Source organism: Schistocerca gregaria, chromosome 1 (assembly GCF_023897955.1).
Source record: "Schistocerca gregaria isolate iqSchGreg1 chromosome 1, iqSchGreg1.2, whole genome shotgun sequence".
Taxonomy (NCBI): Eukaryota; Metazoa; Arthropoda; class Insecta; order Orthoptera; family Acrididae; genus Schistocerca; species Schistocerca gregaria.
This window is the reverse complement of record NC_064920.1, coordinates 1129908881-1129935898: the sequence shown is the minus strand read 5'-3', so window position 1 is coordinate 1129935898 and position 27018 is coordinate 1129908881. Positions and strand designations below refer to the sequence as shown.

The 27018-nt window shown below is 37.2% G+C and overlaps 1 protein-coding gene across 3 annotated transcripts; it reads right to left on the bottom strand.

The window, feature by feature from the left end:
* Positions 1-1015: 1015 nt before the first annotated feature.
* LOC126283976 (transducin beta-like protein 2) lies at positions 1016-26729 on the bottom strand. Of its 3 annotated transcripts, XM_049982460.1 has the most exons (7): positions 24906-26464; positions 24448-24657; positions 16050-16273; positions 14082-14268; positions 12627-12812; positions 4268-4453; positions 1016-1407 (listed from the first exon to the last, which is right to left on the bottom strand). In XM_049982460.1, exons 1-7 carry the CDS (start codon positions 25039-25041, stop codon positions 1187-1189), a joined length of 1350 nt encoding a protein of 449 aa, XP_049838417.1. In that variant the 5' UTR covers positions 25042-26464; the 3' UTR covers positions 1016-1186. The 3 variants fall into 3 exon arrangements, with proteins under 3 accessions (XP_049838417.1, XP_049838406.1, XP_049838397.1); XM_049982449.1 differs by lacking the exons at positions 1016-1407; positions 4268-4453; positions 12627-12812; positions 14082-14268; positions 16050-16273 and adding an exon at positions 20124-23435 and having other exon boundaries at positions 24906-26729; XM_049982440.1 differs by lacking the exons at positions 1016-1407; positions 4268-4453; positions 12627-12812; positions 14082-14268; positions 16050-16273 and adding an exon at positions 20124-23438 and having other exon boundaries at positions 24906-26711.
* Between the last annotated feature and the right edge of the window lie 289 nt (positions 26730-27018).

The window sequence follows — 27018 nt, the reverse complement described above, 5'->3', positions numbered from 1 at the left end:
CATTCCCCAAAGTGAATGCAGTATGTTGCAGCTGAGAGAATTCAAATGTGGGCAAATTGTTTGTGTTCATATGGTGTGTGCTTCTCTAACCAAGGGAGCTGAAGTGTTTGGTGTTTCAAAAGGTACCATGTCAAAGATTTATTATGCATACAGGAAAGCTGAAAAACATCATCCGCTAAGTCACAACTCGGACAAAAGTGTGTGTTCAATGATAGTGACAGATGGTCATTGAAGAGGCTTGTGACAAAAAAATGAAGAGGATGAATGCTGTAAAAATTCCTGCATAATTGAATGTCGCACTTGCAAACCCTGTCAACATAAAGAGACATCAGTGAGGCAACTGCTCGTAGCAGGAAAATGTGGTGCTAACTCCATAAAACCTGGACTATCACACAATGGAAGAAAGTCATGTGGTCTGATGAGTCTTGTTTCACACTGTTTCCAACTGTTGCCAAGTATACAGTCCAAGAGTGAAACATGGTGAGGCTTCGATGATAATTTGAGCAGCCATGTCACAGATTCCATGTGTACTTTGCAAGGTAACATTACTGTCAAGGATTATGTGACCATTTTGGCATATCAGGTCCATTCCATGATACAATGTGCACCCAATGGTAATGCTTTGTTCCAAGACAACAGGGTCCCTGTTCAAACAGCATACATCATTCAGGACAGGTTTTGCAAGAACTAGGATGAGTTGTACCTCCCCTGGCCACCACAGTTACCAGTTCTCAAAGCAGGAATAATGGTATAAGGTTGCCTTTAAAACCATACAGAACCTGTATTTACCCATTCTGAGAAGATTGGAAGCTGTTCTGAATGCCACTGGGTTTCCTACACTGTATTAAGTTTGGTAGTGTGTTGAGTTATTGATGTTTCCATATTTTCATCCAGTCCTTGTAGTTTTTCTGTGTTATTACATAAAAATGAAAAAGGAAGTATCTTGTATTATGTAACAAAAGACACTGAAAGAAGAAATAATACAACTTACAGGTGATTCAAAATGCAAAACAAATTATTACTCCAGAATTTTTTAATGTCATGTTGTTCAGTACAAAATTACTGCCATTTTAATGACAGTCTGTATTAAAAAACATTGTAAAAAATTATAATGCAAAAAATATTGCTTTCATCTGGATTTTTTTAATCAAATTATAACATCTTCTGTTAACACCTGTAGGCAAGTTCAGGCTTTCTCGCCTATACTCTTCAAGAAGACTTCTGCTTCCTCAATCTGTTTAGTCATTCTTTCCTTCTGGGCTGATGAAACTGACTGACGGAATTTTTCTTTAGTGGCTGCAATAAATGTTCGATAGCCTGTTACGTTATGGAACACTCTAACATGTCTCTCCCCAGCTGTCAGTACATACTTTCCAAGTGAGTCAAATAGTACTGCAGTTATTGGGCCTGAAAACATTAAGTTAAAATCAAACAATGGAAAATCCAGGTTGGACTGTCAACAACTATGCAATGAGTACTTTGCTACTCACTGTAAATGTGACACACTGAGTTGCAGATAGGCACAACAAAAAGACTTCAAATTAAGATTTTGGTCAAAGCCTTCATCATAAAAGAAAAATACGCATGCAGTCAAACAAGCAAACTCACCTCACACACACTTCATGTTTAACAGACCTTTTGTTGATCCTGTCTGCAGCTCAATGTGTCATCTTTACAGTGAGTAACAATCAATACTTTACATAACTGTTGTTTAAGTAAAGTTATAAATTCAGAATATGGCAGTAAAGATTATTATAAACAGGATAACAAACAGAAGATGGTAATCTATTTCTTAGCTCTGCAAACATGAACAACTAGAAATGGGCTGACAATTGCACAAATTAACAAACCGAAATTGGATTTATATGTTTTGGAGTTCGTTTTAGTAAGTGGTGCCTGGAAACAGAAAACTGGGAGAAGTCCAGTGAAGGTGTTTCAGTTATCAATGAAATGAAAATGCACACTAAATCCCAAGTAATAAGAAAACACATGGTGCAAAGACAGGAACTTGAGGTAACAATGAGCTTTAATGGGCAAGATGTAAATTCCAGAACACTAACAATGAGCTACAGATAACCAATGAGTAAAAAAAAAAAGCAAGTGTCTCAAGGTGCTGATGCTGACAAAATATAAAGAAAGAAGGGGAAAACAAAGAAGGTAGGGGAGCGAAAGTGAATAAAAATAATAAACAACTACATACAGATCTCAAAATGTAAAAGCTTGTCTGGTTTTAATAGTGTATACAATAGAGCACTAAAGAGTTATTCCCATATAATAAGCCCTGTCTTATCTGAAATATATAATGCATCACCAACTCAACGTTAGCACCGAATAGGGGATCATGGAGGAATTTTATAAGGGGGACTATGCTCCAGACTGAATGCTGAAAGGCATAATCAGTCTTAAATGATGATGATGATGATCACCAACTCAAGGCATTTTTCCAAAGAGTCTGAAATATGTCGTCAAACCTCTCAAAAAGAAACACACACATATAGATGTCAATAACTACCAACCTGTTTCACTGCTGACTTTATTTTCCAACGTTTTTGAAAAGTGATGTATTCTAGAGCAGAATCAAACCTAAACAACAATAATATCCTCAGCAAAAACAAAGTTTGGAATTTAGAGGAGTTATGCTACCAAGAATGCCATTTACATGTTCACTCACCAAATTTTACAAGCATTAAACAATAAAACATCAACAGTTGATGTTTCCTATGACCTATCTAAAGCAGTTGTTTTTGTGAATCACAATATTCATCATGAAGAACTGCATTTTTTATGCGACTGATGATATAGTCAAAAAGTGGATAATGTCATATCTAGCCAAAAAATTACAGAAATTTGTACTTAGTAATTCAACCAATGCAGTCCATGGAAATTTTTATGACTGGGGAGAAATCACACATGGGTTTCCCCAAGACTCACTCTTAGGTCCACTATTATTCAGCATATATGTAAATGGTATTCTGTCTTAGATGGCACTAGTATTTTAATAATATAAGCATCATAGAGTAACAGAAGATATAGTACAATGTTCTCAAAAGTATAATTGAGTAGTTTTCCATGAATGGTCTCACCGTCAATTAAAAAAAAAAAAAAAACACAACATATTCAGTTCTGCACATCTAGAGGTACTAAACCAATGATGAGAATAACACGCTGCGAGAGAATAAAAATAGGGTGGAAACTTCAAAATTCTTAGATGTTCATACTGATGAGAATGTAAAATGGAAAATGCATATTTTGGGACTCCTAAAACATCTTAGTTCAGCCACATTTGAACTAAGAATCATTGAAAATCTTGTGGAAAGACAAATCAGTAAGTTGAGATATTTTGCATATTTTCATTCAATAATGTCATATGGTATTATGATCAGTGGTAACACAACTTTAAGAAAGAAAGTTTTCGTAGCTCAAAAACATGCTGTAAGAGTAATATGTGGTACACACCACAATCATCTTGTAGACATCTGTTTAAGGGGTTGGGCATTCTGACTACTGCTTCACAATATATTTATTCCTTCATGAAGGTTGTTGTAAATAACTCACTGCAGTTCAAAAGGAACAATGGTGTACATAATTACGATACCAGAAGGAAAAATAACGTCCATTCCTACACATTAAGGTTCTCTTTAGCGCAAAAAAGGGGTGCATAACATTGCAACAAAAATTTTTGATAACTTACTCAGTGACATAAAATGTCTGACAGAGAGCAAAGTAAATTTTGAAAACAAACTAAAAAGGTTTCTCCTTGAGAATTCATTCTATTCTGTAGAAAAATTTCTATTACTATAATGAGTAAGAGGTGGTGGGTACAAATTACTAACTCACATCTGTAGATTTAAAAAAATTATAAATGTTCAACATGCAGCCATATTTGAAAATTAAGTTGTGATGTGTATGTAAAATGACCAATTCCACATCATATAAATGATCCATGGACATGAAACTAATTAATTTTCTTTTTCTGGTAATCTTCAGACTTTCTCTTACTAGCCCTTGCCACTTTATCACCAGATAGTACAGTAATTTACTACTTATTCCCTCTCTAACATACTGCTTCCCTGGAACTCTTTATTAGCATTCTGGAATTTATGCCTACTGTTGCAATTCTCCTGCAGCATTTTATTAGTCCAACAGCTTGCTTGAAATTAATTATGATTATAATGAAGTAGGCCTACACAGAAACTAAGAGCTACCGAAAAGTACAATATAAAAAATAAATTAATGGCATTCCCAGTTAAATCATAAACTTCTGTACCTGTATAAATGTTCTCTATTATTTTGTCGCATTTTCCTGATAGAGCAGAATAGAACATTAGCTTGTTGTTGCTGGCAATAGCAATTACATCGCCATTTGGTGACAAGGCCAAACGAGCAGGGACATTTTCATGTTTATAATTGCCTGTCATTAACAAGTGAGGGTCTTCTCCTTTCATGTACTCAACTGAAAAATAAAATAAAAAAATATTGAAAAACAAAAACAAAGTAATACAATTGCAGACAAAATCCTAAAATGTTGAGATGTATCACCTTTCATCATTTACTAATCTTATTTTCTTCCAATAGACAATTTTTATGTAGCCTCAAACAGATACATGCACCCCTGAAATTACATCTATATACTTAATTTACTGTTTAGAATATGTTGCCCTATGAAGTGGATCTCCAATGCAAAGTTATGCATGAATAACACTCAGAAATAGTGTAATGTAAGAGAAGTGCAAAATATTGACACTCAGACTTATACGTATCTACACATATTTAATAAAAGTATAAACACTACAGTTTACTTCTCAAACCGCAGTGGCCTTCAAAGTTTCACCCTACAAGGTCTGACTCAATGAATATCTTACAGTTTACATGGCATTTTAACGTATCATGGCTCAACCTCACTTAGCCAGACTTCCTTATATTACATTAAGTTGCAGATTTTATTGGACCATTACAATCATTCGCACGCATTTTATGGATTTTTCTGAAATTATTCAACATATTTAAAGTCTGGGTTACAGGCCAGAAACATTATGATTGACACATTAACTGTTCACGAATGGGTCTCCATTAACTTTCTTACCATCCTTGCCTATTCTTCAAATTCTTGTTCTGAGTGAATGTAAGATTATTCCATATAGGCCTACCTCTATTTTGCAAGTCACCTCATTGTGCGTCACAGAAGGAACTTCTCTTACCACTCCTGTTTCCCCCTTTCCTACTTGACTAGTGAATATTGTGCAGAAAGAATGACTGTTTGCAAGCCCCCATATCGGGCCATATGAAATTGGGATTGTTTTAAGCTACTTATCCGTTGTGTGTTACAGAATGAATGTGCTTACAAACAACAACAGAGTTTTGTGCAAATCTTTTATGAGCCACAAATAGGAGTTATACAACCAACATACAAAATAAAGTAAAATATCAATATTGATTATGGTTTTGTAAAGTATGACTCATCACAGTCTAGCTGTCCTTTTCATTGACAGATCATCACTTGCTGCAGAAGATTTGTAGTACTGTTCTGCTTTCACTATATTTTTCACATTTCTCATTTCACTGTCAGAACTATCTCAGTCGTCTAATTTTCACACTATTCTTATATGAAAACTGCCTCATAGTTAAAAAAGAACTTGGGTTGCAACTAGCACTGCTTCAAGTATAAATTTATTTCTTCTTGCTCAATTAAAATACTACATAAAAATGATTAAGAAAAAGCTTCAATGAAAAAAATCTTGCCCAGTACAGTAGGTCCTGAGTTGTACCCAATGCTCACAACTTGAATATAGCCCAAACGAACACTTATTATTTATCATGCCTCCCTTCTTTTCTTGCTACCTTAGTGTGTTGTTCTCTCTATTGCTATATTTTTCTCCTTTTGTTTTAAACAATTATCAAACTTTAACATTTTATACTCTTTTCTTCACCTATCACAAGCTGCTATTTTACATGTTTTCTCCTCTTTCTTGTCATTTTTTAAATTTTTTTTTAATTTGCTTAAAATTTATTCACTGTATTTCTTTACAACTTCCATGTCTTTACAATTACAAATTTATTTCCATTCATCCCTCTCATCAAAAGATTTAATTTACCTTCTCCTTGTACCTGTACATCTATTCATTCTCTATATACTTTTGTCACGTTTTCCTTTTTTTCCCCCTTCTTTCCTCATAATTCATAGCCTTTTACAAAGAAAGATGAGATCCTGAAAATGGATGTTAGGGTGTTACATTTTATGTTTGGATTAGACAGATTACAATGATCCACCTTCTGATATTCGAGATACTCACCACACTTTTAACTCACACAATCAATATATAAAATCTGCACATTGCTTGGTAGAGGATACTTTGTGCTAGCTTTAGCCACTTCCTGCAGTTTTCTGTTTGTGCATGGAGCAAAGCAAAGTGGCTGTCTTTGTGCGTCTATGTTGTTGTTGTTGTTGTTGTGGTGGTGGTCTTCAGACCATAAACTGGTTTGATGCAGCTCTCCATGCTCCTCTGTCCTGTGCAAGTTCCTTTATCTTCCAGTACCTACTGCAACCTACATCCTTCTGAATCTGTTTAGTGTATTCATCTCTTGGTCTCCCTCTACGATTTTTACCCTCCACACTGCCCTCCAATACTAAATTGGTGATCACTTGATGCCTCAGAACATGTCCTACCATCCGATCCCTTCTTCTAGTCAAAGTGTGCCACAAATTTCTCTTAACTCTAGTTCTATTCAATACTTCCTCGTTAGTTATAAGATCTACCCATCTAATCTTCAGCATTCTTCCGTAGCACAACATTTCAAAAGCTTCTATTCTCTTCTTGTCTAAACTATTTTTCGTCCAAGTTTCACTTTTATACATGTCCACACTCCATAAAAATACTTTCAGGAATGACTTCCTGACACTTAAATCTATACTCGATGTTAACAAATTTCTCTTCTTCAGAAAAGCTTTCCTTGCCATTGCCAGTCTACATTTTATATCCTCTCTACTTCGAGCATCATCAGTTATTTTGCTCCCCAAACAGCAAAGCTCATTTACTACTTTAAGTGTCTCATTTCCTAATCTAATACCCTCAGCATCACCCGACTTAATTCGACTACATTCCATTACCCTCATTTTGCTTTAGTTCATGTTCATCTTATATGCTCCTTTCAAGATACTGTCCATTCCATTCCATTCCATTCCATTGCATTACTCTTCCAGGTCCTTTGCTGTCTCTGATAGAATTACAATGTTATCGGTGAACCTCAAAGTTTTTATTTCTTCTCCACGGATTTTAATTCCTGCTCCAAATTTTTCTTTTGTTTCCTTTACTGGTTGCTCAATATACAGATTGAATAACATTGGTGATAGGTTACAACCCTGTCTCATTCCCTTCCCAACCACTGCTTTCCTTTCATGCCCCTCAACTCTTATAACTGCCATCTGGTGTCTGTACAAATTGTAAATAGCCTTTCGCTCCCTGAATTTTACCCCTGCCACCTTCAGAATTTGAGAGTATTCCAGTCAACATTGTCAAAAGCTTTCTCTAAGTCTACAAATGCTAGAAACGTAGGTTTGCCCTTCCTTAATCTAGCTTCTAAGATAAGTCGTAGGGTCAGTATTGCCTCATGTGTTCCAACATTTCTATGGAATCCAAACTGATTTTCCCCGATGTCAGCTTCTACTAGTTTTTCCATTTGTCTGTAAAGAATTCGCACTAGTATTTTCCAGCTGTGACTTATTAAACTGATAGTTCGGTAATTTTCACATCTGTCAACACCTGCTTTCTTTGGGAATGGAATTAATATATTCTTTTTGAAGTCTGAGGGTATTTTGCCTGTCTCATACATCTTGCTCACCAGACGGTAGAATTTTGTCACGACTGGCTCTCCCAAGGTTGTCAGTAGTTCTAGTGGAATGTGTTCTACTCCGGGGGCCTTGTTTCGACTCAGGTCTTTCAGTGCTCTGTCAAACTCTTCACGCAGTATCATATCTCCCATTTCATCTTCATCCTCTTCCCTTTCCATAATATTGTCCTCAAGTACATCACCCTTGTATAGACCCTCTATATACTCCTTCCATCTTTCTGCTTTCCCTTCTTTGCTTAGAACTGGGTTTCCATCAAAGCTCTTGATATTCATGCAAGTGGTTCTCCTTTTCTCCAAAGGTCTCTTTAATTTTCCTGTAGGCAGTATCTATCTTACCCCTAGTGAGATAAGCCTCTACATCCTTACATTTCTCCTCTAGCCATCGCTGCTTAGCCATTTTGCATTCCTGTCAATCTCATTTTTGAGAAGTTTGTATTCCTTTTTGTCGGCTTCATTTACTCCATTTTTATGTTTTCTTCTCTCATCAATTAAATTCAATATTCCTTCTGTAACTCAAGGATTTCTACTAGCCCTCATCTTTTTACCTACTTGATCCTCTGCTGCCTTCACTTTACATCCCTCAAAGCTACCCATTCTTCTTCTACTGTATTTCTTTCCCCCATTCCTGTCAGTTGCTCCCTTATCCTCTCCCTGAAACTCTCTGCAACCTCTGGTTCTGTCAGTTTATCCAGATCCCATCACCTTGCAGTTTCTTCAGTTTTACTCTATAGTTCATAACCAATAGATTGTGGTCAGAATCCACATCTGCCCCCAGGAAACGTCTTACAATTTAAAACCTTGTTCCTAAATCTCTGTCTTACCATTATACAATCTATCTGAAACCTTTCAGTATCTACAGGCCTCTTCCATGTATACAACTTTCTTCCATGATTGTTGAACCAAGTGTTAGCTATGATTAAAGTTATGCTCTGTGCAAAATTTTACCAGGAGGCTCCCTCTTTCATTTCTTAGCCCCATCCCATATTCACCTACTACATTTCCTTCTCTTCCTTTACCTACGCCGGCTCAAGTGGCCGTGCGGCTCTAGGCGCTACAGTCTGGAACCGCACGACCGCTACGGTTGCATGTTCAAATCCTGCCTTGGGCATGGATGTGTGTGATGTCCTTAGGTTACTTAGGTTTAAGTAGTTCTAAGTTCTAGGGGACTGATGACCTCAGTAGTTAAGTCCCATAGTGCTCAGAGCCATCTGAACCTTTTCCTACTATCGAATTCTAGTCACCCGTGACTATTAAATTTTCGTCTCCCTTCACTACCTGAATAATTTCTTTTATCTCATCATTCATTTCATCAATCTCTTCATCATCTGCTGAGCTAGTTGGCATATAAACTTGTACTACCGTAGTAGGTGTGGGCTTTCTATCTATCTTGGCCACAATAATGCGTTCACTATGCTGTTTGTAGTGGCTTACCCACACTCCTATTTTTTTATTCATTATTTTACCTACTCCTGCATTACCCCTACTTGATTTTGTATTTACAACCTTGCATTCACCTGACCAGAAGTCTTGTTCCTCCTGCCACCGAACTTCACTAATTCCCACTATATCTAACTTTAACCTATCCATTTCCCTTTTTAATTTTTCTACCCTACCTGCCCGATTAAGGGATCTGACATTCCACACTTTGATCCGTAGAATGCCAGTTTTCTTTCTCCTGACAATGATGTCGTCCTGAGTAGTCCCCACCCAGAGATCCGAATGGGGGGCTATTTTACCCATGGGGATGCCATCATCATTTAACCATACAGTAAACCTGCATGCCCTCAGGAAAAATTACGCCTGCAGTTTCCCCTTGCTTGCAGCCGTGCGTCTATATCCACTCTTTCACCAATGTACCAGCTGTGACTCCTCTTTGACACCTCCCCTTTCATTTTTATCTTCCTTCATCTTTACTACAGGTGGATCTCCCTCATCCTGTGATCTGAGTTACATGCCTTCCTGTTTAACCTTCAGCACACTCTTTTCTTCTCCCCAAGGAAGAAGCTATTAATCCTGAAAACTAGGATATGTGCCATCTTTACTTTCTTGTGTGTCTCTTGGTAGTGCTACATATTTTCCTTCCTGAAGGTAAAAATTGGATAGAAATTCTGTCAAAATGTACCGGATGGTTACAATTAAAGTGAAACTGCTCATGGGGGTCTAGCATGGGCTGTAGTCCTTGTGTAGCAGTGAAACTTGGTAGGTATGATAATGCATTAATGTGGAACTGATTTACAGTGGATAAAATTAGCTCCAATTTTAGCCAGCAAGTATCAATCCAGTGCTGTGAATGCAAGAATGACACACAAACACATTTCGATGTGTAATGGACTAGGTATGGGATGTGAGCAGAAAAGATCAAACAAGTAAGAAAGGCATAATGTTGACACCGGAGACATCAAAGACATGCAGCATCCATGAAATGACATGATCAACAGTTGCTCACAGCTGTTCTGCAGGAATCTAAGCAACATGCTCCTGTATACTGGCCTTTAGATCAGGTAGAGACTGAGTATGCCCCTGGTAAAAGAGTTCATTTAGGTATCAGCAGAGCCAAATGTCCCATGGATTAAGACCAGCTGATCTCGCAGACCATGCATCTGAAAAACCTCTGAGGATAACATGTTCGTGTAAAGGTGCATTAGGCAGATCTTTTACTGTGTGAGTGATATGAGGTGCTGCCACATCTTCCATGAAAACAGTGGTTTTCAAAAAGTTCTGCTCTTTCAAAGCAGGAATAACATGCTGTACAAGGTGGTCTCGGTAATGTGCAGATGTCACCTGACAGGCCTTCTGGGTTTATTCCCTTCAAGGAATGTACGAAGAATTAAGGCACTTGTGAATCCACACCACAGAGTCACATATGGTGAGTGTAATGGCTCTTTGTGCATAACATGTCATTTAACAGTACCCAAAATTTGGCAGTTTAGTGTATTCACTGCACCCTGTAGTGCAAAACGTGCCTTGTCACTCCACAGAATATTTCACAGCCACATGTCATCAACTTCTTCCCAAGCCAGAAGCCGAAGGGCAAATTCAGAATGCTGCTATAGATCATGAGGTTTCAGTTGCTGCACTGTTTGCATCGTCTAAGGCTAGCAATGTAAAAATGGACAGCAAAACTTTCCTGTTGACCACGGGATGGACGATTCTTGAACACAGCATGAGCACTAGAACCACCCAGAGCATATTATCCATGGTGAGTTACAGCAACAGAAGTATCAACAATAACTTCCACTGGGAAGGAAGCCTTCCGCTTCCAGGTACAACACCAAGCTCACCCGTGTTGTCCAATTTCATTCTCATCTTCTTTACACCATTTAAAGACATTGGGCCTCTACTCTGACCCATCAGTCAGCAATATACTCTCCATGCAGCACTGTTACTGCTGCCATTCACATAAAACAGTTTTACTAACAGTGCATGCCCTCTCTTCTCCATACGCATACTGTTCACTCGCGTTATTGCTTGTCAGTCCTGTCATATAAGCAGTGTACAGTGCCACATTTGCACCTGATGACAGAAACTGGAACACTGTTCTCCAGCATACACTGGTTCCACATTAACATATCTACCAAGTTTTGTTGCCATACAATAACTATAGACCTCACTGGACCTTCTTGAGTAGCTGCACTTTAATTATAACCAGCCAATATTGTTTTTCTTGATTTAATCTTCCTTTGAAACAATTAATTACTAATCTCTCTTATCTTAGTCTCGCAATCAAGGTATTTATGTACTACTGAATTTACGCTGTCTCTGAATGGCTAAAAAGTTAATGTGTGTGAATCTGCAAACTGGCAAAAGCATCCAGTTATTAGTCTATGCCCTCCTACACCTTTCAGACTAGCACCCTATAATTCTCCTGTCTGACAACTGTTACGGAATTAAAATATTATTTGCTATTGCAGTTTTTTGAGACCTTTCTCTTCTTCTTCCACTTCTACAGTTCTTTGTTCATAGCTTTATGAATTTTGTTGTTGTTGTCTTCAGTCCTGAGACTGGTTTGATGCAGCTCTCCATGCTACTCTATCCTGTGCAGGCTACTTCATCTCCCAGTACCTACTGCAACCTACATCATCATTTAACCATACAGTAAAGCTGCATGTCCTCGGGAAAGTTACGGCTGTAGTTTCCCCTTGCTTTCAGCCGTTCGCAGTACCAGCACAGCAAGGCCGTTTTGGTTAATGTTGCAAGGCCAGACCAGTCAATCATCCAGACTGTTGCCCCTGCAACTACTGAAAAGGCTGCTGCCCCTCTTCAGGAACCACACGTTTGTCTGGCCTCTCAACAGATACCCCTCCGTTGTGGTTGCACCTACGGTACGGCCATCTGTATCGCTGAGGGGGAGCTTTATGAGTACTCCTCAAAATTCCTAACATAAATATAACTAAATCAGTATTCAGTTGTCATGCTGTTCACATAGAAGTTCGTGCCTTTAAAAAATTCCATTACTAGAACATCTATAAAATGCATTTATCTGACAGAACTTAGCACTTCCATTTATATATTGTGTACACATAAAGTTACATAAAATATGTAAACTATTTTTTTTATTTATGTCAACTTCATCTGTCCTTTCAATTATGATGTGCAAATTTAACTTTGTCTATATGTCATTTATAGTATGAAATGTAAATTGTTCAGGATAGTAGTGAAGAAGTATGTTAGGGAGCAAATCTGAAACATTTAAGTTCCAACTGAAAATAAAAGTTTTTCTGTAAGGAACATTATTTAGCAAGTGACAAACCTTTTTGCAGATACCAGCTCTTAATACTCACTGTTGGTGTCGTAGAGCTTCCAAGTGCCATCTTTTGAAACAGTTGCCATACGAGATGAATCTGCACTAAATCCAAAGTCATACACTCCAGAAGAGTGCCCTTGAAGTTCAAATGCTCGACTGACCTGGCTGAATTCTCCTGTCTTGCTAAAGCGAACTTCCCATACTTTCACATCTGGTGCAAATCCTACAAATGGAGGACACAGAAGAAAACAATGTGTTGTTATAAGCTAATAATTTTGCAACAAGAATTTACTGTGTCCAGATAAACAAACATGCATTTTAACTGGGGTAAGGTGTAACCAAAGAAAGACATACAAATATTTTGACAGAGTATATTACTTTTGTAGCTCAAGTGGTACAAAAAAAGCGACAAATGCATATTACAAAGACTTTAAATTTTCCGTGGAAATACAAGAAATTATTGTACAAATAAAAATATCTAAGCAACAATATTCTGAGCTTTATATTCACCGTTCACTTCTATATCATGCTAAAAAATGGAATATATTAGGGAGTGGCAGAAGGTCTGCACAGTCAACTAACAGAAATCAACTGTGTAGTATGGGATTAGTATTTCCCTTATGCAGCTTACTTATCCAGTAACGCAGTTCCCCCATCACATTTCCTCTCTTCTACTGCGTAGTGTACTTTGAACTTCAAACCACAGTTTTGTATTTGGAAAAATCTGTAAGATTTTAAGCGGCAGAATTTTAATATAAATCTTCAGGAAAAATAAGTTATTTAGTGTCAGCTGGTGGCGTTTGAATGACAAGAAAAGATTATGGTATTACTGAATTTACTGGTGTGCTACATACTTCCTGAATCGCAACACAGTGCCATAAGGGCTGTCATTGGTTGGATTAAAATGTCAATTTGTTTTGTATCCACCACAACATTGCAGTAAAGTACAGCCTTGTTGTCATTTTCAAGTGGCTGTCTTTTGTATTGGGATGAAGCTGCTGTTGGATTCACTTTTTACTTTGGAGTATAGTCCTCTTCTTTCTTAATTTTGTGCTGCATATTCACTTGGAGATGATGAGGCAAGAGACAATGTAGTACTGGCAAATGATAACAGGAATTTATTTATAATGCAAATAAATATACAGTATACAAGGTTATGGGACAGGAGATATTGGGAGGTGAAGACCTTGCATTCATAAGCCTTCAACATTGACAAGCTACTGGCAAAATAATCTAAATAAACATAACAATATAGCAACAAAACCTACATTAAGGTTTGCCTAGAATATATTGGATTTAAATTTAACTGCCACTCTACTTATATTTCACAAAATCACTACTTATGAATGAACCATAGTTCTTTGCATACACTCTACAGGGACAGCTACTTCTTAAATTGTTATTGCCATGCACTGTGTAGTGAATCTTGCAAGACTTTCTATTGAAGCATGAATAAACAAACTTGCAGAGATTTCTACAATATTGTACCAACCTGAAGCAACCACAAATCTTCCGCAAGGTGAAATTCTTGCACAATGGGTATTCATAAGGTATGTATCAACCTTGGCTAGTTGTTGTCCCTTAAGGTCCCAAATCAACAGATCAGTTTTGTTAGAACATGACATAATGTACTTTCCACTGCAAGCAATTCCCAGGCCAATAACAGCTTCTTCATGTAGCTGGAACAATAAATATTTTTCAGAAAATATTCTAACATGTATAGAAGTTATTTTTCCACATAGCAGGAATTGCCTTCTGTCAATGAATAACATTAGTTCAAAATAAAAGCAACAACCTTATTGGATTTCTTCGAGTGACTTGAGGACTTAGTTTGTAATTTATAGGAATCACATAAAACAAATCAGGATAATACACAATATGCAATGTCTGTATGTGAGAAAAGAAGTGAAGACGATTTCATGAACCAACAGCACTTCTTGCATGTCCAACAAATCACTTCATACTACAAATTAGCATGCACCCACACATATACGCTATAACGGCTATTGATCACTGTTGATGATAAGTTACAAATGGTAGAAAAATATTTGTGATTAAAAAGTGCAACAAAATAACGATTAGAAACTACTTGAGGAGTCAGAAGAAAACATTCAGTCCTGGGATGCAAAACGTAGAAGTTCTCTGGCATAAACTTAGTTTCTTTATTGACCATATGATAAGTTTGAGCTGTGGTAGAAAGTGAGGAATGGGACGATCCCACCAGGATTCGAGAATATTAATAAGTTATCAAAGTTACTACAAAATCAGAAAGTACTCTCTAATAAAAGTGAATCCTTGTTGACAAACAAAAGGTGAACAGGGCTGATATGAGCATAAGGAAAACAATGTGAAAACCATTCCATGAATTCAAAAGTAAATTCTTATGTGCCAGTTTTTATAATGACAGTGGAGTTGCAGAAAATAATACAACAACTGAAGTATTAAATTCTAGCCTCTGCAACTGTTTGTCAATTCAGTTCCTACTTTCACATGTCACACATATACTGAAGTAACAGATACATAAATGAGTGAGTGAGAGTGAAATTGGAAGTCTCATCAAATCACTTTACAGAAATGTCCCCTCTTCCAGTTACAGTTTACTGCACGTGATATGCAACACTTATGTTGTACTGTCTGCAATAGGAGTTAGATGATCATCTGTGTGATGTTCTCATAGGTATTAAACAAAACTCTTCCATGGTTTGTCTTTATGACTCTTAAGGTTACCAGACTGATTAGAATGAGGGTAAATTAGACGCCCGGCATCTGTTTTCCTACTTCATCACCACCTATTTCAGTTTATTTTCTGTTTTAGGATTAATTATCAAATTTTGGCATTTGTTTGGTGATTGAAAGGATTAACCTTCCACAGTGAGACAATTTCATAAAACAGTCTGTTGCTTACATCCACCTTGCATCATCTGTCATGCAAGCTACTAGAATTCCTTCACTTCATCATCACAAATATTTATGTCAATTTTATGCCAATATCATTTGATGCTCAATGATGCTATGACAACTTCATGTTACTGATTCCCTAGTCTGTATTCAAAGAATCTAAAAGTTTGCCTCTGCTTGTCGCCATGAGATTTTGTCCTTGTAACTGGTCGGCATAATTTTCAGACGAGACCTTAGCTCAGTATCAAATGAATCACAGTCCTTAATGCATATTCTAACCAAATGAGTCTTCCAGTCAATAGCTGATATATTGGACCAAATCTTAGTAAGCAGTCCTAATTCATATTGTAATTAAACAAACTGATCAACGAAAGAAGTTAAATGGTCTGCTCTTACACTATCTCAACTTACTTTCATATTTATATAACATTATTGCAGTGATGTAGTTATTCTGGAGTGCACTACTATAAATTTATTTTTTGCTTGGTTTTCAATTAACATATAAAAGAACTCGTTTAATGATAATGGATTTATATACAACAGCCAAAAGTATCCATCTTACCTTCGGAAATTCTATTGCTTTGGAAGCACCACTTATCCAGCCATCAGCCTTCTTTGCAATTTTGTAAACTTCAATTACATTTTCCATATCTTTTTGGATGATAAAAGCTTTTGAATCTGGACTCCATTTTATGAAGGTAGCATGGTCATATTCAACATTTATTCGGACAAACTTATGTTCTCTTTGATTCCAATCTTTAGTGCTCCACAAAAATATTGATCTATCTGTAACACAGAAAAAAGCAGCTAACATTAAGAACACCACCTAAGTATCAAAACAATATGGATACCAGAATTGTACAACTCTTTAATAAAATTTCAGAGCAGCCAGGTCACATGTGGGGAAAACTAGTATCTGAATAACAACAATAATGGATATTGCTAGATACAAAAATACATAAAATAAGGGAAAGGTAACTACACCTCTATAGCAGACTGATGCACAGCATACAGAAAAAAGTAGAGGAGAAGGAAATATAGACATTACGGTACACAGAATGGACAAATGAGTCACAGATAAGTAAAAAAAAGATGTTGTGCATTGATACACTATACCCGAATGGTTCTTTTTTCCTTATTTTACTTATCTGAACAGGAAAATACATAAGCGCCAATGATTAATATAAGTACGTATAAAGAATTATACACAAGAAGAAGATTATAGAAATCATTCACGTGCAGACTTATTCCTTTTTTACGATTTGAAACATGTAGAGAAAAAGTCATGAGACAAATACATAATCTTTCAGCAAATATGGTGGGGTTCTCACTGTCTACTTTGCATCTTGAAAATATATGAACTGTAACATATGATGAAGGTAACAGTCCAAGTTACAACTTCACGGATGTATGTTCCTATACGACAAGGGTAAGACTGGCTACAATAAAGAATAGAAGTTTCAAGTATGTAACAAAGGCGTACACTCTGATAAAGATAAAAAGGCAAAGTCATTTGAGAAACTGAGAAAAATTGTTGTTGAGTTCTTTGATTAATGGCTTACAACTGGGGTCTACCACCGAATACACTATGGTTTACACTAAGTTGTACAATCATGAGAACTGGCTATACAAGCAACTATGAGATGCTCCTCATTACAAGAACATCACTATACTAGCTATAATTGTTAAAAGTAATTCCAGGAGATATTTGAAATATGGTTCCTAATGTATGTTCTTTCACCATTCTGGTGTCGTGTCAATAGCTTTCACACAACAAAAATCAATAGCCTTTAGGTATTGCTTTGTTCCATCCAATTCTTATTTCTCCAAGGTTGTGTTACTTCCATCCACATCTACAACTATTCTGCAGCATTTCTCAGCACACAATATAATGTTCTGCTGGGTCTTAAGTTACCTGCTTATCTTACTTGTCCTAAAGCATATAACAGTTTTGTCGTAAGATCTTAACTCGCTTAACAGTTATTAACAGCAAACCTGAATTTGAAACGTAATTGCAATAATCAATGTATTATCAAGCTCTTCCTATTATAAATTTTGTAATAATCCACAACGAGAGTAAATTGTTTAAAGAGGCCAGTCCATCAGCATTCTCTGGCACATGCACAACTCATGTTAAAATTAATGTTGCTATTACATCTGATTGTCACAGTAAATTGTATCATTTGTAACCAGTCTTTTCTTTTAAATGTATCCATGTTATATGGATGTGGGTGAGGTCTGTGACTCTTCACAATCTTATAAACAATACAATCTGCTGCCTCAATCACATTTTATAGTTATGTTTACTTTAGCACGGAACATTTTGAAAGAATGCTGCCATCTTCAGTTGCAAGTTACTTCTTAGTGTAGTCATGCAAAATTAATAATAGACATACATCTGAGGATTGCAAATTGGTGCCAGAAAGCACAACATTTAAGCAAATATTGCTATGGAACGAGAGTACTGGTGGGAACTGTGTTTCTCAGAAAAATCTTCGTTTTGTCAGTTATTTTATAGTTTCATCTCACATGTGTGATAATTTGCATTAACCCTATGTAACCAATGTGTGTTCAGTCACATGGTATCACATATTTTATGTACAACACTATCTTTTCCACCACTAAAATTTGATTTTTAGCAACCTATCAATATGCATATTTCTACCTATAGCACCTCCTATCAGTCTAAGATTCTCAGCTCCCAAATTACTGCTGACAAAATTTAATACAATTTCAGTTGTGCTTTTCTTTTTCCAAACCTGTGCGTTCTATGTTCCTTTTTTTTTTTTCAGCTCAGGCAGCTATTATCGTTGAACACTGCACTAAATTAATTGATCAGCAACATTAATTCTGAAATAGATATGGTTTACTTTGCCACTGGAGAAATGCTATCTGCCTATATTATTAAAGGGTGATTCATAGTGAGCAGTGGAATATTCAGTACTGAGACATCAACACTATCAACAAGCTTTAGAAGTACCTCTACCAAATCTGATGACACACTTTATTAGTGTACTTTTATATGGAAATTTATTAAGCACACAACATATGCTGTATGAAAAAGCAAGATATGAGCACGTGACCAACAAAAAATATGTGGCAGTAACAGTTAGGAATTTGATCCAATTCATCCCTGTAGAGAATGTGGCACTATCAAGTGTGACTTAATTCATGACAAATTGAGTTCTCCGATGTTAATAATTTCAAACAAAGGAGGGAAAAAAAAGTGGATCACAAAATAAAAACCAGGCAAATTAACAGATACATCTCTTACTAACTCTGAACTGACTCTTGAGATTCAGCTTCAGATGTAAATTTATTTTTAACTGCTGTTTAAACAGTTCTGACAGCTTGGTGTCAGCCGCTGGAATGGGAGGAGGTATGAAGCAAATTACTTTGCTTAAGATTGGTTTATGCTGCATTATTCCACCACTATGGAAAACCATTGCCACATGGGGAACCAGCCAACATCTTCCCAGCAATGTGTTAACAAAATCTTCAGACTGAGTAAAAGAATGATTTTTTCAATATGAGGGATAATTAATGCTAGTTGGTTGCTGTCACCATTTTCAATAGAAGTCTACCTGAAATTTGATGCAGTGCCAGGCTGAAGAAACAAATTTGATAAAAACAAAGTTACTAAAAAATTGGGGAACAATTTTACTGTTAGTGGTGCATTAGAACTTCTCTGCATTTACTACATAACAACCAAATGACAATATAAACCACACTTGCCTTCTCTGGCATTACAAGCCTTCAGTACAACAACCACCACTCAAAGAATCAGTTGTGCTGCAAAACCAATCTCATGAAGACACACTACTTTGCAAAGTGCCCTCTACATTTCTGTTCTTTTTATACCTATGTCTTCGTGAGGTGTAGCCTTTTCTATGTCGTTTCACATCCAAGTTACTTCTTGTAGTACCTACCTCTGGAGAGCCGGGTATTGCTGTAGCCTGTAACTGCAACCAACCAGTGCCTAAAAAAATGTGTGAAACTCCCAACATAGATGATTACTTGGGGTATAACTGGACACCAAAGTGCTTTGAATAGGCAGTGATTAAAGAACAAAACTTGTCTCGTTATTCCTCCAAATAAACAACCATCGGCAAATTGGAATAGTCCAATAAATATAACTTTCTTCCCACTATAACCTACACATGAATAGTTCTCATTTTGATAAAATCCTCTCAAAACTTTGACATTATACAGCACACTTTAACAGTGTGTCCAATGAGAATCTTCTACCAATAATGCCTGCACTGATCCCTATAAGAAATGCCCAATAACTCTCAAAATGAGGTGTCCTCAGTCAGGATATTTAGCTAAACATGTGCAATGTTTTTTATGCAACCAATAAAAATAATTTTAGGCCAAACACAAACATTGTATTTTCAGTGCAGCAGGCCATACATTTTATTTTCCACTGTCGTCACGTGCAAATAATGAATGTGCAAAATTGGTGGCTCTTTGCGAGATCAACAGGAAAAAAGGAGGCACATTTGAAAGTATATTGTTATGTTATTATGTTGACAAGTTCATTCCACAGCTTTGATGCGTCAGCAAATTCCATACACTGAAATCTTTAACAAGCTATAGGAATAACTGGAATCAAAAGTCAATAAGAATCTGGCACTAATTTTAAATGCAAATTTTTATTAATCGTACAAAAATTGGTGAAAAGACTTTACATACAAGTTTTTTTTCCAACCAGAACAGAATAATAAATGGAAAAAATACACATCTGCCAATAAAACTACAAAAGTTTTATATGAAAATTTACAATATCTAAGAATTAACAACCTTTCTCCCATTACATAACTGGAAACCCTAGCAACTGTTGAGTATCAAAGATACTCTCGTCCTATACAAAGTAACTCAAATGACAGGCCCTTCCAAACAAAAGACCAGCAAAGTATCATGTGCAGTCATCAAGACCTCAAGAATACTGTTTTGGTTCAACATAAGGTGAAAACATAAAAAATGCAGATCTTCAAAACAACTTACAAATAAATAATTTAACACATCACTCACAAAACTACACAAATTATTTCACACATACAGTCTATTACGAGCTAAACAGTCATTTCTGCCAGCTGTGTGATACCTAAATTTGATTGACACAGAATAAACACAGCTCAAAAGAATGATCTTCCAACATACTATAAAACAACTTTATAATAAAAAGATGACTGCTGTTTTCCCATTCAAATTTCTGCATAACAGTTTTTGTACTAACAAGCTACAGTTGCTGCCTCTTACTTGCTACAGACGAACACATCTGTCAATAAATGATTGAACAACGAGGTGGCAATTCAGAGCTAGCAACTTCTTGTAACAACCGATTCTCAAATGCTGCCACGAAAAACACAAACATTCTACAAAACAGAATCACACAAATTAAAGTTCCACTCACTACAAAATCCAACAAATCACGCAATATAAATAATGGTCACTTCGTAACAATGGAACTGAAAAACATTACACACTTAAGTGTGCTTCTCACTCACAACAGTCTTTAAGTGCATACACAACACAGCTCAAAAATCTATATCAATCACAGACAAGGAATGAACACTGCCTCGACAAAAAATGTGGGGGGGTGACATCTTCCAACAGTCTGTTCTCAAGAAAATCTGATATAAAAGAAAACATTATACAAATTTTGCAAATACTTTTCTGAAAAATTGAAACTACTGTTTCCCACCCACAGCCTATTTAAAAAGTATTTCAGAACAAGTGTGACAAAGACTTTTCACAGTACATAAAATATTTGCCAATTAGCTATGCAATTTACATTACACTTCACAGCTGCTACAAAAATGAATGGCAGTATAATAAAAGAATGAATTTATCTATATTCATAGAAATCAGTTGACCAAAGTAAAATGGCACAACTGCATTAAAAGGAACAAAAATCTGACTAGAATCAAGGAATGCATGCATATCTCACAGCAACAAATTCAAATGCAAGCATTCACGAACAGTCAACTAGATAATGCACTTTCAGATCTATTTCAGTGTACATTATATTCTCACTAATTGCTCAAAGAAAGCCTCCAAAATATTGGTGTAACATGAAGTTAAGTACAGTTCTTAGAAGGTTTCCATTAACATGAAAATTGAGCAGTTGCAAAGTGTTCTATGCACTCTGGGCATTTGTCACCTTGTGAGAAACCATTACAAAAGAGGCACTGATTAACTCACTATTTTTCTAAAACAGCTCTAAAATCTTTTCTGACCTTCCACAGCATCAATTCAATGGAAGCCCTTGCATCTTCAAAACTATCATGTCCTGACGAGTCTTGCTGTATATCCCTCTTAAGTAAACAACCTACTAAAGATTTTAGTGATCGTCTGTAAGGCAATCCATAATAATGTGGAAAAACCACTGAAGTGTCTATCACAGTGCTGTGTATAATGCGTAAGGCACGAAGATCATTTTCAAGCCCATGACCTACGAGTATGGTATCGGCATTTATGAAGCCCATCAGATCATTCTGCACATCTTTCAGGGACTTGGTTGCTCCACGCCTATTGAGATCACGAGCTGTGATACCAGAGAACCGAGTATTGTAGTCTATTATATAATTCTCTGGTCTCACCAAACAATCGTACACAAGACGTCCATCAGGTGCAACAACAGTAACTTTTGTTAATTCAAGGCCACGTGTTGTGTAACACATCTCACAGTCCAAAGCATACACACCATAATTTCCATCTGGAGGATGTGTTCTCCGTGGCCGGGTCCGAACATAACTATCAAACGGTCCATTAATGCCTACCCCCACACCATTCCACACATGTAGTTTTGCTGTTGTGCATCCTTTGCTGCTAGGCTTTCCGTGGCAACAGCTGTATTCCATACGCAAAGACATTGATGATGCCTTTGATGGTGCACTTACAACTCTTTGCAGCTTGCCCCAGTGGTAGAGACAATGCTCTTGTGTTAAGTATTCACCATCTTCTGTTACAAAAAAACCACGACCACAACGAACACATTTCTTCTCCTCACTCACACACAGTTTTTCTGCTTTTGCTACTTTTGATAAGTGTTTTCTTTCACCACTGTTCACAGTGGACTGCTTTATTTCAGGAACAATTCCCTGATCCTCTTCAATGACACCGTCAACATCTGAAGCTTCCTGTGAGGCACTACTGCTCCCTTCTTCACCACCACTTCTATTGATACCACTGTCAGCACTGTCACCATCACTGCCTGTACTAAGGGAATTTTTTTCACTTTTTGTACTGTGGCTGGCATCCCATTCAGCACCTATTTCACTGTAGTCCATCCCAGGCTGATCTTTTTTCACAAAATCCGTAATTAAAACAGTATTTTTTAGATTCTCATTCTTCACATGCACATTGTCCTCTTTTAGACAACAAGGCTCTTTTCCTAATCTTGCACTCATAGGCACAAACTCACGTGCATTTACATCAAATAAATGAGATGAACTCCTGAGGGGGTCTGGACTTTGCATACAGGAAGACACATTGCTGCTATTGGGATTAGAACTGGATGGCGGATTTTTGTAAATTATTGCTCTCCCTGGATACAAGGCACTCTCAACAGGATAACCCAACCCAAGTAGTTGGTCAGGGCTGAGGAGGTAATGTCTAAGAAGCACTGAAAGGTCACTGTCCGACAAATTCAGCTTCGCATGTTGGCGAAGTGTTGGAGCTCCATTCCGCTTCCCACTGCTATCGGCACCACCAGAGCGCCGGGCTTTTGCTTTGCTCTTCTTAGCTGCAATGTTGTTTCGAGGCAGAGGAGACCCATCATTTCGACGTGTGCGATTCTTCTTCTGCCGACGGGTTAGCAAAGCACCTTTCTGGTTGCCATCTGTTTGGCCCTGAGGGCTGTTCTCTTTGTTGGCTTCACTTCCACTGCTGTTGCCACTGCCTTGCTCACTGCCCTCTCCACCAGGATCAAGCTCTTCAGAGTCTTCTTTAGTGCAATAGAAAGAGGGTATCAATCACCAATCAGTTCAACTGACTGTGACCTTTATATCTACAATCTACATCGCTCATGCAAATATACCTTCAAAACTACACTATGAATTATACTTGCTTCTAGCAAATTCATAACAGTAAACAAAGTTATAAAATTATGTGAACATCTATCTCTGTATGATTTGCAACACCAAATCTCTGTATGATTTGCAACACCAACAAAAGGTTCATGTTCGCCCACAAAAATGAAGTAGGCCTACGTTGTTATATGCGCACTTCTCACCCCCCCCCCCCCCCCCCCAATACAAAATTTGCAAACTACTTCCAGCTAACAGCTGTAGTGCATCACATATTTACTTTCACTCTGAAATCTATGAAGACCACAATTTTAATTTTGTGCATTACAATCATATGCACTCTACAGATTTCAGTTAAAAGGTTCGTATGTTCTATTCTACAGTTTACAGTTGTCATTTCCAACAATTTTCCTGAAGAAGCCTTACACCCCACCTACAAATGTATCACTGGACTACAGAAAATATCACAGTTTACTTAAATACATATGTGCTGCATTCCATGAACTTCAAATAGCGTATTTATAATTGGTGACAGCTTGGAATAGATTACAATCAATGCCCATATCGTCTATTAAGTCTTATTACAAACTTTATTTATTACTACAAATCAGTTTTCCATACACGAATTTTGTGGGTAGCAGCATGAGCTTCAACCGGCAAAAGCATAACATACACGGCACGAGAGTAAAAATAATAAATTTATCATAATATCCATTCCGTTCGTGTAACGTACCGTGATATATCGAAATGTAGTAAAATCTTTAATATCATGAAACCCTTTTCGAGTCACCTATATCTCCTTCCGAAGACAAGACCTGTGCATTTGAATGCATCCCATATAACTATGCCTACTCCATTTAGTATAATTCAACAATATGTCCCTAGTTTCTTAAGAATACCTTATTGCTTTCAGAAAGTTTAGCTTACCTTCAGCACAAGTTGCCAGATATTTCCCGTTGCTACTGAAATCCATATCTAAGACAGTTCCACTATGTCCTTTTAGTGATGTTAACAGCCACGGATGAGAAAAAGTTTGCTTGGAATCTCTGGTCCACTTTTCCTGGTGTTTCTTCTTGCTGGGCTTTTGTGTTACATTTGCTGTTGGTTTTTCTTTCTTCGTTACCTCAGTTTCTTTACCTGTAAAGAGAAAAATTATAATAAAAATTCACAACAATACCTATCTTACACAAATTCGAAGCAAAACATAGTACTGAGCGATTACAAACATGAACACGTGCTCGGCGACATGTGCTTAAAATCGTTACCGCATTAATTTAACAAAATAATGATTAAACGCGACTTTTAACGTGGGTTCTACAGCACTAAACATAACACAGATCCCAATCCGAAATTATTTTACAGACATGTGACTATGCAATTCTTACGTTTTGTTGAATCTTCAGCTGCAGGTGCTTTAAGCAACTTCGATATATAAACTACAGCAAATACTGTAAGCCCAACGAAGAAAGTTAACACTACGATTGGAAAATCTGGAATTCCACTACCGGTGCCCGACATCATGTAAAATTAGAACACGAGATCTTCACTCAACCAAACACTGCGGCAGACTGCACCTGACTAAGTAGTATGCGCTACTGCTGCTACGGCGAATGGCGGGAACGGGACACTGCTGTGATGCTGCCTAGCGGGAGTTGCTCCGATGACTGTTCTGTTTCGCCCTTGTACCGCTATGAGCCGCTGCACTCTGCCAGTTCCTCTGGCACTGCATTTTCAACTCAAGGCTTCTCAGAAACAACTTTCTCGGTAAATTTTAACTCCCACAGAGTAATTTCAAATTACAACACTCGAAAACTTGATGTGCAACAAAAACAAATACGGACGAACTATGTGCACCCAAATCGGAAACCACCTTACTACTCCGTCGCTGGTCTGCAACTGACTGCTGAGGTGACTTCGTTTTCGCGGCTTAATTTCAGCCTTCTCCTACCACCTCCTGACGCCGGCGGAACAGAAGCGTCACGAGTGACGTCACACGTTTACTCCCCACTCCTTTGCAGTAGTGGGAGAAGCCACGCGAGTTTCCTTTTAAACAGAAACGGGTCCACTCCAACAGCGTGACTAATACTCGCAGGCGTGAATTTCTTCAGAAATGAAAATCTAATTGGCAAAAGAATAAAGAGGAAATGCAATTCACTCACAGAATACTACATATTTCTGCTGTCTTGTGATGCGTGTACTAATGATCCGAAGTAGAGCAGCCGCCTTTACTGCGTGACTGGTCGATTCTTTGAAGTTTATATATCTAGCCAAGCCGGGACGGCTGCTCCCCTCTTGCCCCTCTTGTAGCGCTGCGTCAGAAAATCAGCTTAAAGAGTGACGCATTCACCTTGCCAGTGTCTCTGGCCCTGTTATTGTACAGCAGTAGGGGAAGGTTACGAGTGTGGAACAAAGAGATGCGGTAGGACAGTTTTGTTATTTATGTGGTAACTTCATTAAAAACATTAATCGTGTTACTTTACAGCGATCTCAGCGGTGACTAAATGAAATACAGTAAAAGATTTCACGTCGCATCGCAATAGCTTCAATCGAAGGCAAAGAGATAGCAAATATTGATGTACTACCCGCTCTTTGTCAATTATTTTGTTCAGAAAAAAATACTATATATTGAACCACCAACGTCTGACAGACTAATTGATTTCAAGTGTTTGACAAGTAGTGACCAACGTGGAAATATTAAAATGTATGCTGTGCCATGATGTAATGTAAAGAACGACTTTCCTGACAGATATTCAGGGTTTGTTGAAGAGCAGCTTCTTCGGATTCTGACGATGGTCGCAGAGCCCCATTTTGATAGGCAGGCTACGTTATGAGGAAAGTTTGAAAAGGTAGAAAATCTCTCTAATATTCATGAAATGAAGCCTAAGCAGAGTATTTCCGCCCATCATGCAATCATAATCTCCATTACGAGAACTGTACGTAGTGTAAAAGAGGATCGATCGCACTAGATCCTTAAATATGATCCCATGAGTAAACAAATGATGCCTTATTTCGAGGTTTTTGGGTCCTGAAATTTACTTCCGGAAGGAATTTTAAAATTAGTTACAATGTCCGGAATTTTGATACGTCTCAGATCAGAGATAAATTAAGCGACAAATTCAGCACGGCGTCCGACGTTGGCAAAAGTAAATAATGCAATAAGCGATTATTTAAGTCGGCGAACAACGCTTTGGCGCCTGCTTACATTATGTAGATCGTTAAGTGTCGGTAAACTTAGTCCTGTAGCCAGATGGTGCCAACCTTAGTGATCTAACGGTGTTACTATAACCTTAACCTTAAATCATTGAAGTATAATATTAATAACGTTGACTATCCAGGTGTGGTCTTGAGAGACCTTAAAAATATTTATTGCATCTAAATTAAAAAATTGCCATGGAACATTTAAACATTTCTCATTAATACCTTCAAATACATTATACAACATGAATCGCAACATTGAAACTTCAAAAATAAATAAATAAATAAATAACTGAAAAATGC